At 44.7% G+C, this 14,710-nt stretch overlaps 1 protein-coding gene across 1 annotated transcript; it reads left to right on the forward strand.

The window, feature by feature from the left end:
- The first annotated feature begins 893 nt into the window (after positions 1-893).
- LOC308061316 (prostate stem cell antigen-like) lies at positions 894-14,423 on the forward strand. The gene is made up of 3 exons (XM_080381123.1): positions 894-9,945; positions 11,837-11,941; positions 13,560-14,423. Exons 1-3 carry the CDS (start codon positions 9,894-9,896, stop codon positions 13,769-13,771), a joined length of 369 nt encoding a protein of 122 aa, XP_080237249.1. The 5' UTR covers positions 894-9,893; the 3' UTR covers positions 13,772-14,423.
- Positions 14,424-14,710: the final 287 nt, after the last annotated feature.

Here is a 14,710-nt window from a genome sequence, read left to right on the forward strand (position 1 = left end):
GCCAAGGTCCATCCAATGTGAACCATCCAAATGACTGTCCCTGAACTCCTGACTCTCTTTCTTCCATACAGGGTTTGTGGACCACTGGGGAGGAACAGCACCCATTACCTTTCCTACTACCTCTTTATCTGTTCCCTGGCCAGCAATTATTTTGTATCATCCTTGGTATTATCTTGAAATTCTTGACATTTGCTTTGGTGGTTTTATCCTTTTTGGGTTTTGGGTTGGGTTTGTGGTGGGTGTTTTTGGTCATCTCTTGGATACAGTTCTTACAGTTCCATCAGTCTTAACCTGGTCTATGGAAATACAGCTTATGCAGTTGCATTGCCTGTCCATCCCTCTATCTGTTCACCAGTCTGGCCACGTTTCTGACTAGCTTTCATCCTGCCTAAGTTCAAGCAAACTCAACAAGGCAAAAGTGCTCAAAAGTCTAAACTTACACTTGGCATTGTGAAAATCAGTCAAACAGAGGAGAAACACTCAAATGAGTGGTTCCACTAAAGGAATCTTGGCTCCTCAACCATACTTAGGAGCAGCAGCAGCTGGCCAGTCAGAAAATCCATACACTGAACATGGTGCCTTTCATCTGGCGAAAAAGGAAGGAGTCCTGGGAGAGAGCCAAAAGACAGGTAATGATACATAAAGAGGGAACTTAGCATACAGAGGGCCCACATGCATGGGAAGTTAAGCTTCATCAGTTTTGCTGCTAATCAGAAAAATGCATCCGTTTGGCTGTAAATCTGTCTCCTCCTTTGGCTCCTGCCAGGTCTGTTTCAGTCCCTGGTACATTCCCATCTCTATCCTTTGGCATCACAGTTTTTGCTGAAGAGGCAGAAGGCAGTTACGGTGTGTGCTCACTGCAGGGCTGTGGTATTGATTACAAAAAAAAAAAAAAAAAAAAAAAAAAAATCTATGCTTTGGGTCTGTGGCATCTCTGAAAAGGTTACAGCCAAGCAGGATGTGCAGTTTCTAAAGGTCAAGCAGGGGAAGGGATCTCTGACTCCTGCCTGGGCATGTGTGAGGGATGATTTCATTCTAGTGACAAAACCTAAAATGTAACTGCTGGGAACAGCTTTGAGTCATACCATATGAATACTTTCTTTTTCCTTCTTCTTCTTTGCCCCCTTTCAGGTGTGCATCTATTGTTGAGAATCTGACAAAACATAACTGTCTGCAAGGTAGTAGCTTATTTAGGGCTGAGTATCCAAGCTCCCACTGTAGTCAGGGGAGATTTAGCCAACAAATGGAGCTGGGGGGAACAATTTGACCAAATACAGGTGTCAGCTTTAGGATAAGTTGGACAACACCCCAAGCTCTCCTGACCACATCTCTCTTGAGCATAGAGTGGCCCGGGTGGTACGGCCAGATACAACAACCCAATTGCATCAGCTGAGCTCTTCATTAGTGGCTGATGTGGGAAGAATCTCAGAGAATCACTGAATCAGAGTGTGATACAGGCAGTTAAAACCTAGTGATCTGAAGGACACACCAAAGAAAACTTTGAGGATGCAACAAAGAAACTATGAAGTTTACTTTTTTTTTTTCTTTACAAAGTTTTACAAAGAAACATCACTATGAAGTAATGATATTTTTTCACCTGTACTGATTATTTTGAATACTTAGATACTGACAGGAGAGGAGGGCAACGCCTGGAGTTAGAAACAATTTAATTCCCATGGGGCTGCTTGCCAAAGAGCCTCCTAGCCAGTACTTAAAACAGGATATAAAGCCAAAATAAAGTCCTCTCTTTAAAGAGCCATGCATATCCACCACATTTAGCAAAGAAACCTCTCTTTTCATAATGATTTCAAGAAATTGTGGGTTGATTTTTCAAATCGATTTTCCAGCTAAACAGTTAAAACAAGAGGAAATGACAGATATTAATCAGAATTCCCACTACCTCTCCTGGTTTGTGCTACTCATCTTCTGCTGTCCTAAGCATTGGAGCATTTCATAAAGCAGTCAGAAAAAAAAAATAATGAAACAGTTTTAATAAGAATTTGCCATTCATCAAAATCAAATTACTTCACAACACTGCATCTCGCCAGCCCAATTTGTTTATAATTAGTGAACACAAAGTGGAACAGTTCTAAGAAGAGGGACAAAGACAAGTACAATCTGAATTCCAGTATCTGTGGATAGACCACTTGCTCAAGCAAAAGGAAACATGACTTAAAAGGACTGATTCTGTATCTCCTGCACCTTAATTACATGTCCTAACCCGCAGAGGTTGGCCATTTTAGATTGATCTTGTTCTCTCTACCCGGGTTTGATTGCAAAATCCATCCTGAACTTCAAATAGCTTTATTATTTCTACAAAACCTTTCTTAGTCAACAAAATGTTATTTTGTTGCAGCACTCTCCAAACTATCAAGCTGCAACAAGGTCTTTTACCATCTCATACCAACGTACTCCTCAAGCCAGTCCCTCTGCTACCTTTTCCTCACCTCATTCAGGAGCTGCTCTCTTCTCTTGCTTCTTCCTCTCTCTGCTTCTTCCTTAGCTGCTCCCTCTTCACTGGCTCTCAACCACTTAACAGAACCAGCCGCAGCTGCACCTTATCTACATCGGCCAACCTGATGCCCCTGAAGCCAACCTACAGTTGTATATTATCAATGCTAATTAACCTAGCTTCATTCCCCTACCCCAGGAAATAATTTATCAACAAATTCACAAGAAGTCACAAGACAGCCCTGACAAATACGTTCCCTCAAGAAAATGCTTTCCCCATACATGAGACTATAAGCTGAGCTCCTGTGCCCGTTTCTTCCCCAAGCTGTGTTAAAGTCAGGTAAGCAGTACCACCCATGAGTACTGGCCTCAAAATGAGGACAATAAAGGCAGAAGAGGAGAGTTTATGACCTTTGGAAGAAGGGGCAGGCAACTCAGGAGGACGTCATGAGGTTATGCAGGGAGAAAATTAGAAGGGCCAAAGCCCAACTGGAACTTAATCTGGCTACTGCTGTAAAAGACAGTAAAACATGTTTCTATAAATACATTAGCAACAACAGGAGGGCCAAGGAGAATCTCCATCCTTTATTGGGTTGAGGGGGGGAACATAGTAACAAAGGCTGGGGAAAAGGCTGAGGTGCTTAATGCCTTTTTTGCCTCAGTCTTTAATAGTAATGTTATCCCAAATCTGGGCTCGTCGCCCAGTGTGCAAGAGCCCATCCACACACAGCTGAGAATTTGCTTATTGCATGTCTGCGCAGAGGTGGGTGTTACGTGGTGATCCGCAAAGCTAACACACCCAACACAGAGCAGAACTTTTTATACACTTTGAAAGATTGTACAGTCACACTTAATTCTCATTCATTCTTGCAAGTCTCTTCTCCACTTAAAGGTATAGTGTTCTTTTTTAAAAGATTGTTCTGTGGGGAGGGGGTTTTGTTAGTAGAGGGCTCTTTGCTCTAGAGTGGTTCTTTTAGAATGCTAATTAGAATAGTTCACACATAGTTCCAGTAAATTTCTCTTCAGTCTCATTAACCTTTTGGTTCTCCTAGAGCTTATCTTGTGCCCCAGCTGGACATATTTATGGTGTCTCTTCCTTCTTCCAAGGCCATGTTTTGTTAACTGTTTCTAAGGATTTAACTAACATTCTCTGTTTTTCAAATTCTCTCTTGATTTTCACTATATATATTTACTTTTTTGGTTTTCCCTCTTTTTTTCTTTTTTTTTTAAAGTAAATAACTCTTGTATCAGTAAGACCATTTCTTCTCCAAGTACCCAGCCACCTGAGCTGGAAGGCAGGGATGGGGAGCAGAATGAAGCCCCCATAATTCGGGGGGGGGGGGGGGGGGGGAGGGAATGATTAACCACCTGCTACAGCACTTAGACACACGCAGGTTTATGGGGAATGGATGTGATCACCCATGAGTGCTGAGGGAATTGGCAGAAGTGCTCACCAAGCCATTTTCCATCATTTATCAGTGGACCTTCGTGCCAGGGAAGGTTATGGAGCTAATGATCCTGAGGGCCATCATGTGGCATGTACAGGACAACCAGGTGATCAGGGCCAGTCAGCATGAGTTCATGAAAGACAGGTCCTGCTTGTATAAGCTCATCTCCTTCTATGGCAAGATGACATGCTTAATAGATGAGGGAAAGGCTGTGGATGGTGTCTACCTAGACTTTAGCAAAGCCTTTGACACTGTCTCCCACATCATTCTCCTGGAGAAACTGACTGCTTATAGCTTGGACATGTGTCCTCTTTGCTGGATAAAAATACTGGCTGGATGGCCAGGCCCAAAGAGTGGTGGTGAATGGAGTTAAATCCAGTTGGTGGCCCATCACAAGTGGTGTTCCCCAGGGCTCAGTGCTGGGGCCGGTTCTGTTTAATATCTCTATCAGTGATCTGAAAGTGATCGTCCCCCCGTACTCAGCACTGGTGAGGTCACATCTTGAACCCTGTGTTCAGTTTTGGGCCCCTCACTACAAGAAAGACATTGTGGTGCTGGAGCGTGTCCAGAGATGGGCAACAAAGCTGGGGAAGGGTCTGGAGCACAAGTCTGATGAGGAGCGGTTGAGGGAACTGGGGTTGTTCAGCCTGCAGAAAACGAGGCTGAGGGGAGACCTTATTGCCCTCTACAACTGCCTGAAAGGAGGTTGTGGTGAGGTGGAGTTGGTCTCTTCTCCCAAGTAACAAGCAATAGGATGAGAGGAGGAAATGGCCTCAGTTTGCAGCAGGGGAGGTTTAGACTGGATATTAGGAAAAATTTGTTAATGGAAGGGTTATCAAACCTTGGAACAGGCTGCCCAGGGAAGTGGTTGAGTGATCATCCCTGGAGGTATTTTAAAGACATTGTAGACCTGATGCTTAGGGACATGGTTTAGTGGTGGACTTGGTAGTCCTGGGTTGATGGTTGGATTCAATGATCTTAAAGTTCTTTTCTAACCTAAATGATATTATAATTCTATGACAAAGGAGGGACCTTAAGTGGTCACGCATTGAGTGCACTGGCACATGAGGAGCAATTGTCCCTGCTGGTCCTGTATGGGGCTTGGTGTTTCCAGCTGTCAGGTCTACCCTTTTTGACCTGCAGCAGCTGGACTGGAAATCTCAAGTGTTTTCCCATCGATATTCTTTGGTCTTTTATAGGGGCCAGAGCAGTTAAAGCATTTTCCTGATGGAATGAAAAGGACGTAGACTAGGAAGCAGTTAAAGTGCTTGAGGGTCCTGGTCTGAGGACTGATGTTGCCCTGTTGTGTGACCTCAGGAAAGTCATGTTTTCATCTGGTATTTCAAACTACCTTTTGCTACATCTGTCCACAGAAACTGCAACACCTAGTATTCGAGAGGGTGAGGAAGTGTTTTGTAATGGCAGAGCAAGCTGAGAACTACTTTGTGGTCATAGCACAGACTACTTTCCCCACATTTCAGCCAACTCCAAAGCATAGGCATAGGACAATGCACTCCTTTTTTCCTGCAAACAGCTCTGAGATGTGCGAGGCATCGCCAGCAGAAGCTGGCAGGGATCCCACGCTCCGAGTCTTTTACAACCAAAAGTGCTTAGCAATTAGCAAAATAACAAAAAAAATGTCAGATGCATTTTTGATGCTCTGAAGTTGCTGAGATTTTAAACAAACAATCTGGGCTTTTCCCACACACCGAGGTCTCTGCACCAGCAACGTAGCAACAGCACCACCGTATGGGAATCTCCAACCCCTACGGCCTTCAGAATCTTGTCCATCTACACTTTGCTCCGCAGACAAGATCAGCACCATGGTGGGATTAATTTGCAGCAATGCATTGGTTTCATGGTTGTCAGCAAGAACGCGTGTGATGTCAAGGTGAACTTTTTCTTCAAGGCTGGTCAGGCTAGCGTCGGAAATATGAAATCCGGAATGAGGATGTTTGGGTCTGCGCCAGGACTCTTGTAGAAATACTCAAGGTCGAACAGGCTCTTTGCTTATTAAACCTTTATAACGCTTGTTGGTTGTACTTGTTTGCACCCACGGATCTCAAAACATTTCCCTTGTGATGCAGGAGTCATGAGCCTTATTTGTCATTAGAGGAAGAAGAGACACAAAGAAGGGAAGGCACGATCCAAGGGTCCGTCAGCAGCCCAGTGGCAGAGACCCCACGACTTCTCTGTCTTTGCTCAATGTTCTGCTCTTAATGACAGCTCGGTTTCTGTTGCTGGACTTCAGAAGATGTCTCAGGCAGCCTAGCCTTACCTTCACGTGCTCTCAAGCTCACTTGAACAGTAAACCTAGATTTAAATCCTTGTAGTGTAAGCTAGACCATGACATGAACCAAGTGTTAAACATCTACCAATGTAGCAGCTGGAGCCTGTCTGTGCTGGCAGTCAAGGACAGTGCTGGAGCAGCAGGAATCATATTTTCTGCTGCCAGGCAAGCATCATGCCTGTCCATCCCAAGGCGTGTGCAGAGGAGAGTGGAAAACAGCTGGGAGCTCCGTGAGAAGTACTTTAGGCTGAGATAGGGGACATACTGTGGCCTTTTGTCACAAGCAGAGCAAATCCTGCCTGTAAACGTACGGTTAGAAGAGGGTGCACAGGACCAGCTACTCTAGCTCCTCCTCACTGCTAGCTATCCATCCATCTCTGTAGATATCTGTGTATCTACTCATTTTTAAATCTTTCTCTCCCCTTATCTATCTGTCTTCCTATCAATCCAATCACATGCCTCATTTAGGAACCATGCTTCCCTTTTACGAATCTGTAATGCTATTTCCCCTACTGCCTTCTAGTGACCCAGTCTCATTTATTCCCCACCCGTTCTGACTTGGGACAGCTAATGCTCCTGAGGCTGCTTACATTCCCAAGAACACAGCTGTGCAGCTGTTAGAAATTCCCATTTCAATGCCTAAAAGTGGCCACTAAAATCCCTTATCATACCTCCCACATCGACGCAGCCTGAGTAGATTTGCAGACATCACTGCAGACATTTACTCACCAGCTCATTCACTGCACATGTACCAAACACCTTCCAGGAGTGGAAAAATCGGTAAGGTTCCCTCTGCAGCCCATTGCAACCTCCACACAAGTACTTCAGAACATTCTGAGAAGGAGCTGCAAGCCATGTTCATGCTGAGCAAGCAACACAGTCACTTCTTTTCAGGGCCAGGCAGCCTTGCAGAAAGGCTCCTCTTGTTCTTGCACTTAATTCTGGCTTGAACTAAAGCATCCAAGAAGGTGTTAGACCTCTGAGCTCAGAGGCTGGATACTCTGCAGGATTCCCTGATGATCCAGCTCTTTCAAGGACTACAATTCATTCAGGAGCTTGGATGGGTGAGTGGAACTTCATCTTAGTTTCCTCTTTGCCAGGTTCTGGGTTTGGTTTTTTTGTTTGTTTGTTGGGTTTTTTTCTCTTTTCTTCATAAAAGACATCCCCACAAAAAAGGCAGTCTGCGATTGAAGTCTTAATATGTTATCTTTGTCATCTTGCAGGCTTCCCTACAGACTCTTCAGACCATCTAACAAAATGGTTGCCACAGCTCAGGAAGCAGAAGCAACTTTCTTTTGCCTTCAGAGACACTCAGTACCTCTGTCCAGACTTCCCAGGCACCTTTGCACCTGTTGCCCCTTTTGTCCTCAGATTTCCAGCTCATGCCCACCACAGTTATGCAGCGCCTCAATACGATCCGTGACACCCTGCTGTGTACCACAATCAGCCACCACCTTCCCAGCCTGACACCAGGCAGGTGACCAGGGCAGAGCAAATTATCAAGTCCTCTTTCCCTCCCTCCTCAAAAGAAAGCTCCATACGTATCTATCAGGAATCTGCAGTGACAGCATGGAATAGTATTAAAAAAAAACAACAAACCCACAAGTGATTTGTAGACATTCTCAGATTCCCAGGGGAAATAGATGGTCTTTTTCATGCAGTTAGACAAACTTGGGATTTTATAACATCAGGAAAATAAAAAAAACACCATGTACACACAATCCTATGGACAACTGCATGTTAATGTGTGTGTAATAATTATAACAGGGCACGTCTGCCATCTTCAGGAGTCAAGCAGGAGCTGCACACCAATGTTCAAAAAAAACCAGCTTTGTTTTTTTCCCAGAGTTGTGGGAAGCAACAACTGGTGTAAGGATCCAGGAATTTCTGGGCTCTCACACAGCCTGGGGCTGCAGCCAAGCAGGACTGGGGCAGGGACAGACTCTGAGCTGTGTGCCCCTCTTTCACAGCACCACGGGTCCTGGTCTTCACTGGCAGCGCTGATACTGTTAGAAAAAGAATAAAAGGAAATACTAGTGCTAGGAGGGTTAGACTGGCAGCAAGTCAGGCTGCTGAGGATGAAAAGAGCACTCCCTCGTGCTTATCGGTGAGCTGTTCAAAGAAGAAATATTTAATTCAAGGCCTGGGTGGATTTGATGGGGTGACCATCAGACTTTCCCCTTGTCCCTATTCCTCCCTAACACAAGGAACCAAACCCTACAGGGGAAATCACTGGGGATTTAAAAAGTAGCCTTAAATATCTCTGAATAAGGAACAGCAGATTTTGAGAACCTTGGTTATAAGTGAAATGATCTGAAAAAATGTGATGAAGCAAAAGTCAATAGATGCAGAAAGAAGGCGTTGGCTTGATTTTGTTTGGTTTTTTTTCTTTTTAAACAGAAGTTCAAGAGTCCAAGGGGAAGCACTTAAGATATCCACAGAAGAAATACGATTTGCAAAATCACCCCCTGCACCAAATTCTCCACTGGTGTAAATCAGGGAAATGTCATTAACTTCAGCAGACTTAGTCCAGCTGACCCTCCATTACTCATCCCACAGCCACTGATCAAGAGCAATGATCCAGCAACACACCAGCACACCTTCCTTTTAATTTGAAATAGTACCTGGTGTCCCAAGAGCTAAACTGCTTGAGACCAGATCCGTGAAGGCTATTACTGCAAAGTGCTAAGTTCCTGAAATTTCTGAAAAACCCTAAATAAAGCAAGAAACCATAGCAAACAGAATTTGGCAGAAAGGCCTGTTTTATTTCACACCAGTGTGTACTAAGAAGTGGTCAAAGGATGTGAGGAATGGGAGAAATCTTCAATCGAAGCACAAAAGCAAACATTTGCACTTCACTTTGGAATGTGGCTGAACTCACCCTCATCTCTGAGGAGAAGTGGCATTTCTGTGACAAGCCTGAATTGTTTACGGTACAAGCTGATGTGGGTTGAAGTGTCAAAACTGCACCCAGCCTATAGTGGAGAGACTACCAGCTAAAGAGAAGCATGCCGTGGTACAGACATAGCAGATAAAAACAATACCAAACAAAACCATCACAAAGTCCCTTTGGTTTCAAGACACATAAAAACCAAATTAATTGGACATTGCCTTTTATTAGACTACAGATAATACAGATAATAATAAAGGCAAATAAGCACTTTGATACCTGAAAGAGGCCAATGCACTGTAATATGCCCACATACCTTGCAGCCACATGCCACAAGTGCCACAGAGGCACTCACACATGCAGATAAATCGCTGAAGATGTTTATTAAAAGAACATTTCGTCCTTGATTTAAATACAACAGCTCCACTCAGGATAGTAATGGGAGTGGAGAGCCCTGTTCACAGGGTGCAACCGCAGCCTCACTGGCTCCAGTGAAATGCGTAAGGCCAGCCTTGTTCTAAAGAATTTGGATTTTTTTCCACCCATATGAACACTTTGCCCAAGGGTAGAAGGGGAGGATGTAGTGGTGGAGGGGACCTGCTGGTAGCTCTGAAAGTTGCAGTCAGGTAGGAGAGGCACTTAACACAAATACCACCACCACAAACCAAGCCCTTCCTTGGTCCAGTGGGCAGCCTCGCTCAAGTGCCTTCACAGGTTGACCTACTGGGCATGCCCAATTGTCACCTCCCACACTATATAAACTGCCCCGCAAGGGAAAAAAAAACGTATTCACCACAAGAGAGTCTGTTCCAAAATGAAGATTTTCCTTGTCCTCCTGCTAGGAGCAGTTCTGTGCTTGGACTCAGGTAAGGCAGCATGGAGAGTCTGTCCCACATCCCCTCCAGCAGATCTTCAGTTGGGATTAAAAACTAATGATGGGGTTTGGCAGTGAGGGAAGAAATGCTGACATAGTTGTTGTATGAAGACATTTGCTTTTTGATAGGATGTCCTGGGTGTTGCATGGAAAAAATGCAGCCCCACCCTGCGGATGGTGTGATCCTAGTGCTGGGCAGAGCAGCTCCCAAGAAAGATAAATCCTATAGAAAACTGAACATAGTTGAAATCAAAGTTATTTAAGCAAAACGATATAGTTATGTGTATGCAGGGGTTTTTTTAAGTGGGGTGGGAGGATTAATTTTCTTCTTCCCAGGCTATCAAAATTGCAACATTTCTGCAAAGGTAAGTTTTGTTCCAACTTGTTTTCTGAGTCTTCATTTCAGAAGTGGCCCCACAGATTGTCAGAATTTTAATGGGACAGAAAAAGGCAGAATGCCATGGCATGTTATTTTATAAACTGGATGGGTGGGATTTGGACACCATCAGGTTTTTCTAAACTCCGTGGGAAGAAGCGGTTTTAAGTGAGCTCTTCCCTATTTACCAGACAACAGAAGAAGCAGATCTGAGCAGAAATGTTTCTCTGCAGAAGCTGCTGAAGAACAGGCTGGGAAGGGTCTTGTACAGTCCTGGCCAGACCTTTTCCTCTGCCAGATTCCATTAGAGTGCTCTGAAGTTTGACTGTCATTGCATTAAATGTGAAAGCAGAGTATAGCATTACAGGCAAACTGGGGTTTGGCTCCTTGCCTCTATGGCTACATCAGTCATTTGTACCAGAATGGCTTGGACAGAGGGAGACCAAGTGCCTCAAATCACTTCTTGTTCCTGCTCTGAATAACACTGATTTCTAAATAGGGCTTTTCTATGTCCTAGAAGAGTATTTTAGGCATTAGGGTATTGACTTGAGGGATTCATGATACAAGCCTGGTGGTCATGAGTTTAAAGTACGTACATATCTATATATCTGTACATTAACTCTCGGACTTGCAAGGCTCCACTGATGCCCTGGGGCACAGGTGGGTAATAGGAACAGGTAATTGCACAATGCTTTCACTCCTCTGGGGAATATTTTTAATCATGGCTAGACACCGGTAAGCTGCAATGTTTATTCTGCCTTTGCTTGATGTGCATAACAGCACAGCAGATGTTAACAGCACTGACTTGTATCCCCCATAGAGTGGCATGTCCATAAGGGGCTGGAAACACGTGGTGACCTGAATTTTCAGAGGGAGGTGAAAGCCATGTTTTCACCTTGCTTTTTAAGAGGGGGTGATGGAGAGAACATGCCACAGGCTGGTCAAACTGAGACAACAGGCTGGAAGAGACCTTGCAAATCGCCTACTCCATCCCACCTTCACCCCCTCTTCCCTCTGGGCTTTCCTTCTTTCATCCAACCCTGGCAATACCTCAGCATAAGGCTCAGAAGCAGACAAAAAATATCAGCCTGTCCTCCTGGGGGCTTCATGCCTTCATCTCGGTTCAGGAGGTGTGAATATCACCAAGAGCTTGTTCCAGACAGGAACGGAGATAGGCATCCCAAATACAGAGGAAGAAGTATTTGGGAAGCACTTCCTATTGACTGATGAGACCAGTCAATGAGACCAGCTATCCAGCTGGTCTCTTTTTGCTCCCTCGCTGCAATGTCTGCATCTGAAACATCTTCAGCACCTGCAAAACTTGACCCTCACTCCAAGCAAGCGTACTATTCTCTAGCAAAACCAGAAAAAAACATTGTTTTCCCAATAACAGAGGTGCTGTCTTCCCTTGAGGACCCACAGGAATGGTCCTGTTTCCCAGTGCAAGCCCTAAGTCGAGTTCCCTGGAGAGCTTCAATTTCTTATAACCCTTCTTGGTCTTTTTCAGGTTCTTCTTTGCAGTGTTACAGCTGCACATGGCAGCTCAGAAACTCCAACTGTCAGAAGAAAGTGGACTGCAAGACTACGGAAATGTGCAAGACAGATGTGATCAGTAAGGCAAAGTAGGGGTGGACAATATCTTAGTCATGACGTTAGAGCCAGGTGTGGTCCGAGCCTCAGGTGTCCAAGCCTGATTCTAGATACACCAGCTGGTGTGGGCCAGCAAAGCTCAGTGTGCAGCAGGAAGAGAAAAGCCATCTTGGAAGAAAAGGTGATAAGGGAGGTTTCAGATGACTTTCATGTTAAGTAGAAATGACAGAAGAAAAATGTTTATCCCTTAGTGATAGCTGGTCTTCTGGTAATGATGCTGGCTGTCACTAAGTCCTCTCCCCACACTGACAATGAAGGTGTGATTACAGTCATATTAACATGAGCATGCTGTACCCCATAAATTCCTCGGTGTTTGCCACTAGATCATGCTAAAAACTGAGCAATATGGCCAGTACAATGCCAGTACCGGGAAAGAATCTCAAGAGGGTGCAGCTGCATTTGACATTGCAAATACCTACAAATGTCTCTCACCTGTACAAAATTAGGTTTATTTCTCTTTAATAACACCAAAAATATTTTTTTTTCAAGGGCGATAGTTAAGTTTATGGCTTTAAAAAAAAAATGGAACATGAATTAAAATGTGAGGGGCTGAGTCTGGTGAAAACTAGTCATGAAGTTAGGAGCATTCAATGACAGAGCTGATTTTAGGTGAATTCAGTGAAAAGGACATAGTTTCACCTAGGCCCATCTACAGCCAGCTCTGAATGCAGCCATCTGTGTGTCCCTGGGTAAACTCCTTTAACAGATTATGACTTAATTCTCCCATTATGGATCGGGCAAAAAAATGTTTGCCTTGTCCAGATCTGTGGTGACAGCTCAGTTGCTCTTAGAGCTGGGGCACAAACCCCATCACTGGCATGCCCAAACTTGCATCTAATAGGCAGTAAACGTAATACTTCCAGTAGGTATTGTTCTTGTTGGAAATTAAGCAAACCCATGACCATGCATTCACATGCAGGAGAGCAAACACTTTGTATAATCCCCTGGCCCTATACACTGAATTTGCATCTGTCAAAGGCTTGGTGTCCAGAATAGGTGGTGCAAGATCAGGAGATCTCATGCAGACTGTAATCTGCTGGTAACCAGAGGTTACTGAGTATAAACCAGCCACAGAAAATTAGGCTGTGCCTCTCAGAAACAAATCAAACAATAGCTCTTTCATCTGTGAAATGGGGATAGCCATGTTTCCATAACTTCCCTGGGTGTTCAAAGTCTCTGTGCAATGAAGATATATGGGATATGAGGAAAGATTACCCACATGCTTGCTCCTCATCCATTAGTAGCTTAGGCTCCCCTAGGGAGGTGTCAATGGCTACTTTCATTATTAATTAAATTATTAGAATTTCTGTAGTTGGTGCTGGTTTAGAAACCCCCGAGAACTGTGCTGTGGAGTACACTGCCTTAAGCAAACACCTGTGGCTGAAACTCTTCCCCCACTGCTGACAAACTGACACCTCAAAAATACAACGTGCTAGAGTAAACCATGCAGCTGTTTGGAACCACTCATGCTTTTTTTTCCAAGTGAGCTCAGATAAGAATAACATCTCATTATTCAGTTCCATGAAGCTTTGCTTGCCTTGCCTTGAGTCCATGTAGTAATGGTCCTACTTTCCTTCCAGAGATCATAGGGTTCATCAAAATCATCAACAAGGGCTGCGATTCGTCATGTAGTGAGTCCTATCAGGACTTCAGCAGAGGCAGCAGGAATATCTCCTGCTGCAGCAGCGACCTCTGCAATGCCAATGCAGCAGGCAGTGTGAGGTGCAGCTATGGGATGGCAGCAGGGATAGCAGCCAGCGTGCTCTGGACCTTCCTGAACATCAGACTGTGAGGACCAAAGAGGAATTCCATGACCTCAAAAGTCTTGGAGCACCCTGCCTATAACAGAAATTGTAACTGGGAGCAATGGTGGTTTGTTGGGTGTGTCGCATCCCTGGAGCTGATGGTAGATCTTTGCCGTATGATAGCTTCTTTGTTACTGTTATTGTATTGTTGTAGTGTTACCAGATAAGAAAACATGTGTTCATACTATCTGCATAACGCCTAAAATATACTTATTTCTGAAGCAAGTGTGAGCATGTTACCTGCATATCACTTAGTCATGTACTTCTGCACCCAGCAGCAACTGCAGGTAGGTGTGTTGCATGTCTGGCCAATGTTCGGTCTTGGCCATTGCTGTGTAATGATGGTATGTGCTGAGAGGTGCCATCACAGAGCAGAACAGAAGTGGCAACTGTACCTCTAAAGCTTGAGGGGCTCTGGCCTATGACAAACTGTGGAGGGCACATACCCCAAGAAAGCCTGTGAAGAGCAATCACACCTGAAGGGGAACTTGCTTGTGACCTAAAGAGCCTGGGACCCTGCACCTAGTTAGCTACCATACCAGACAAAAACAGTGCTCACCTTCCCTGCCACATGTGCATACAGGCATTCATACACCTACGAATAGCTGTAGCATCCCTGAGAGAGTAGGCAGGACTGCACATCCATGCTGGGCAATAACCATCGCATTGAAGTGGAAAGGATGTCTCCATGGTGTCTTGGTCAACCACTCCAGTTCTGGGATTGCCAGTCTCCATCCTGGCCATAGTGGCATCCTTTGAAGGACCCATCTCCCACAGGCAGGTTCTCAAGCTTTTGTCTCCAAATTCCTCCTTGATCCATTCCACATGCCATAGCCTGGAACACAGGCCCTGTCACAAGGTTGAAGAGGTGTTTACCTTTCAGAGAAGGTGGTGTTGCCTAGCAGATTAGGGAGAGTGGAGAAAGT

The sequence above is a fragment of the Falco punctatus genome (assembly GCF_963210335.1).
Source record: "Falco punctatus genome assembly, chromosome: 3".
Lineage (NCBI taxonomy): Eukaryota > Metazoa > Chordata > Aves > Falconiformes > Falconidae > Falco > Falco punctatus.

What these genes read in the sequence shown, in the direction of transcription:
- LOC308061316 (XM_080381123.1), top strand. Translation starts at nt 9,894, where the DNA reads ATGAAGATTTTCCTTGTCCTCCTGCTAGGAGCAGTTCTGTGCTTGGAC. An exon ending in AGTTCTGTGCTTGGACTCAG is followed by an intron (nt 9,946 to 11,836) that starts GTAAGGCAGCAT and finishes GGTCTTTTTCAG; the next exon opens with GTTCTTCTTTGCAGTGTTAC. An exon ending in GTGCAAGACAGATGTGATCA is followed by an intron (nt 11,942 to 13,559) that starts GTAAGGCAAAGT and finishes CTTTCCTTCCAG; the next exon opens with AGATCATAGGGTTCATCAAA.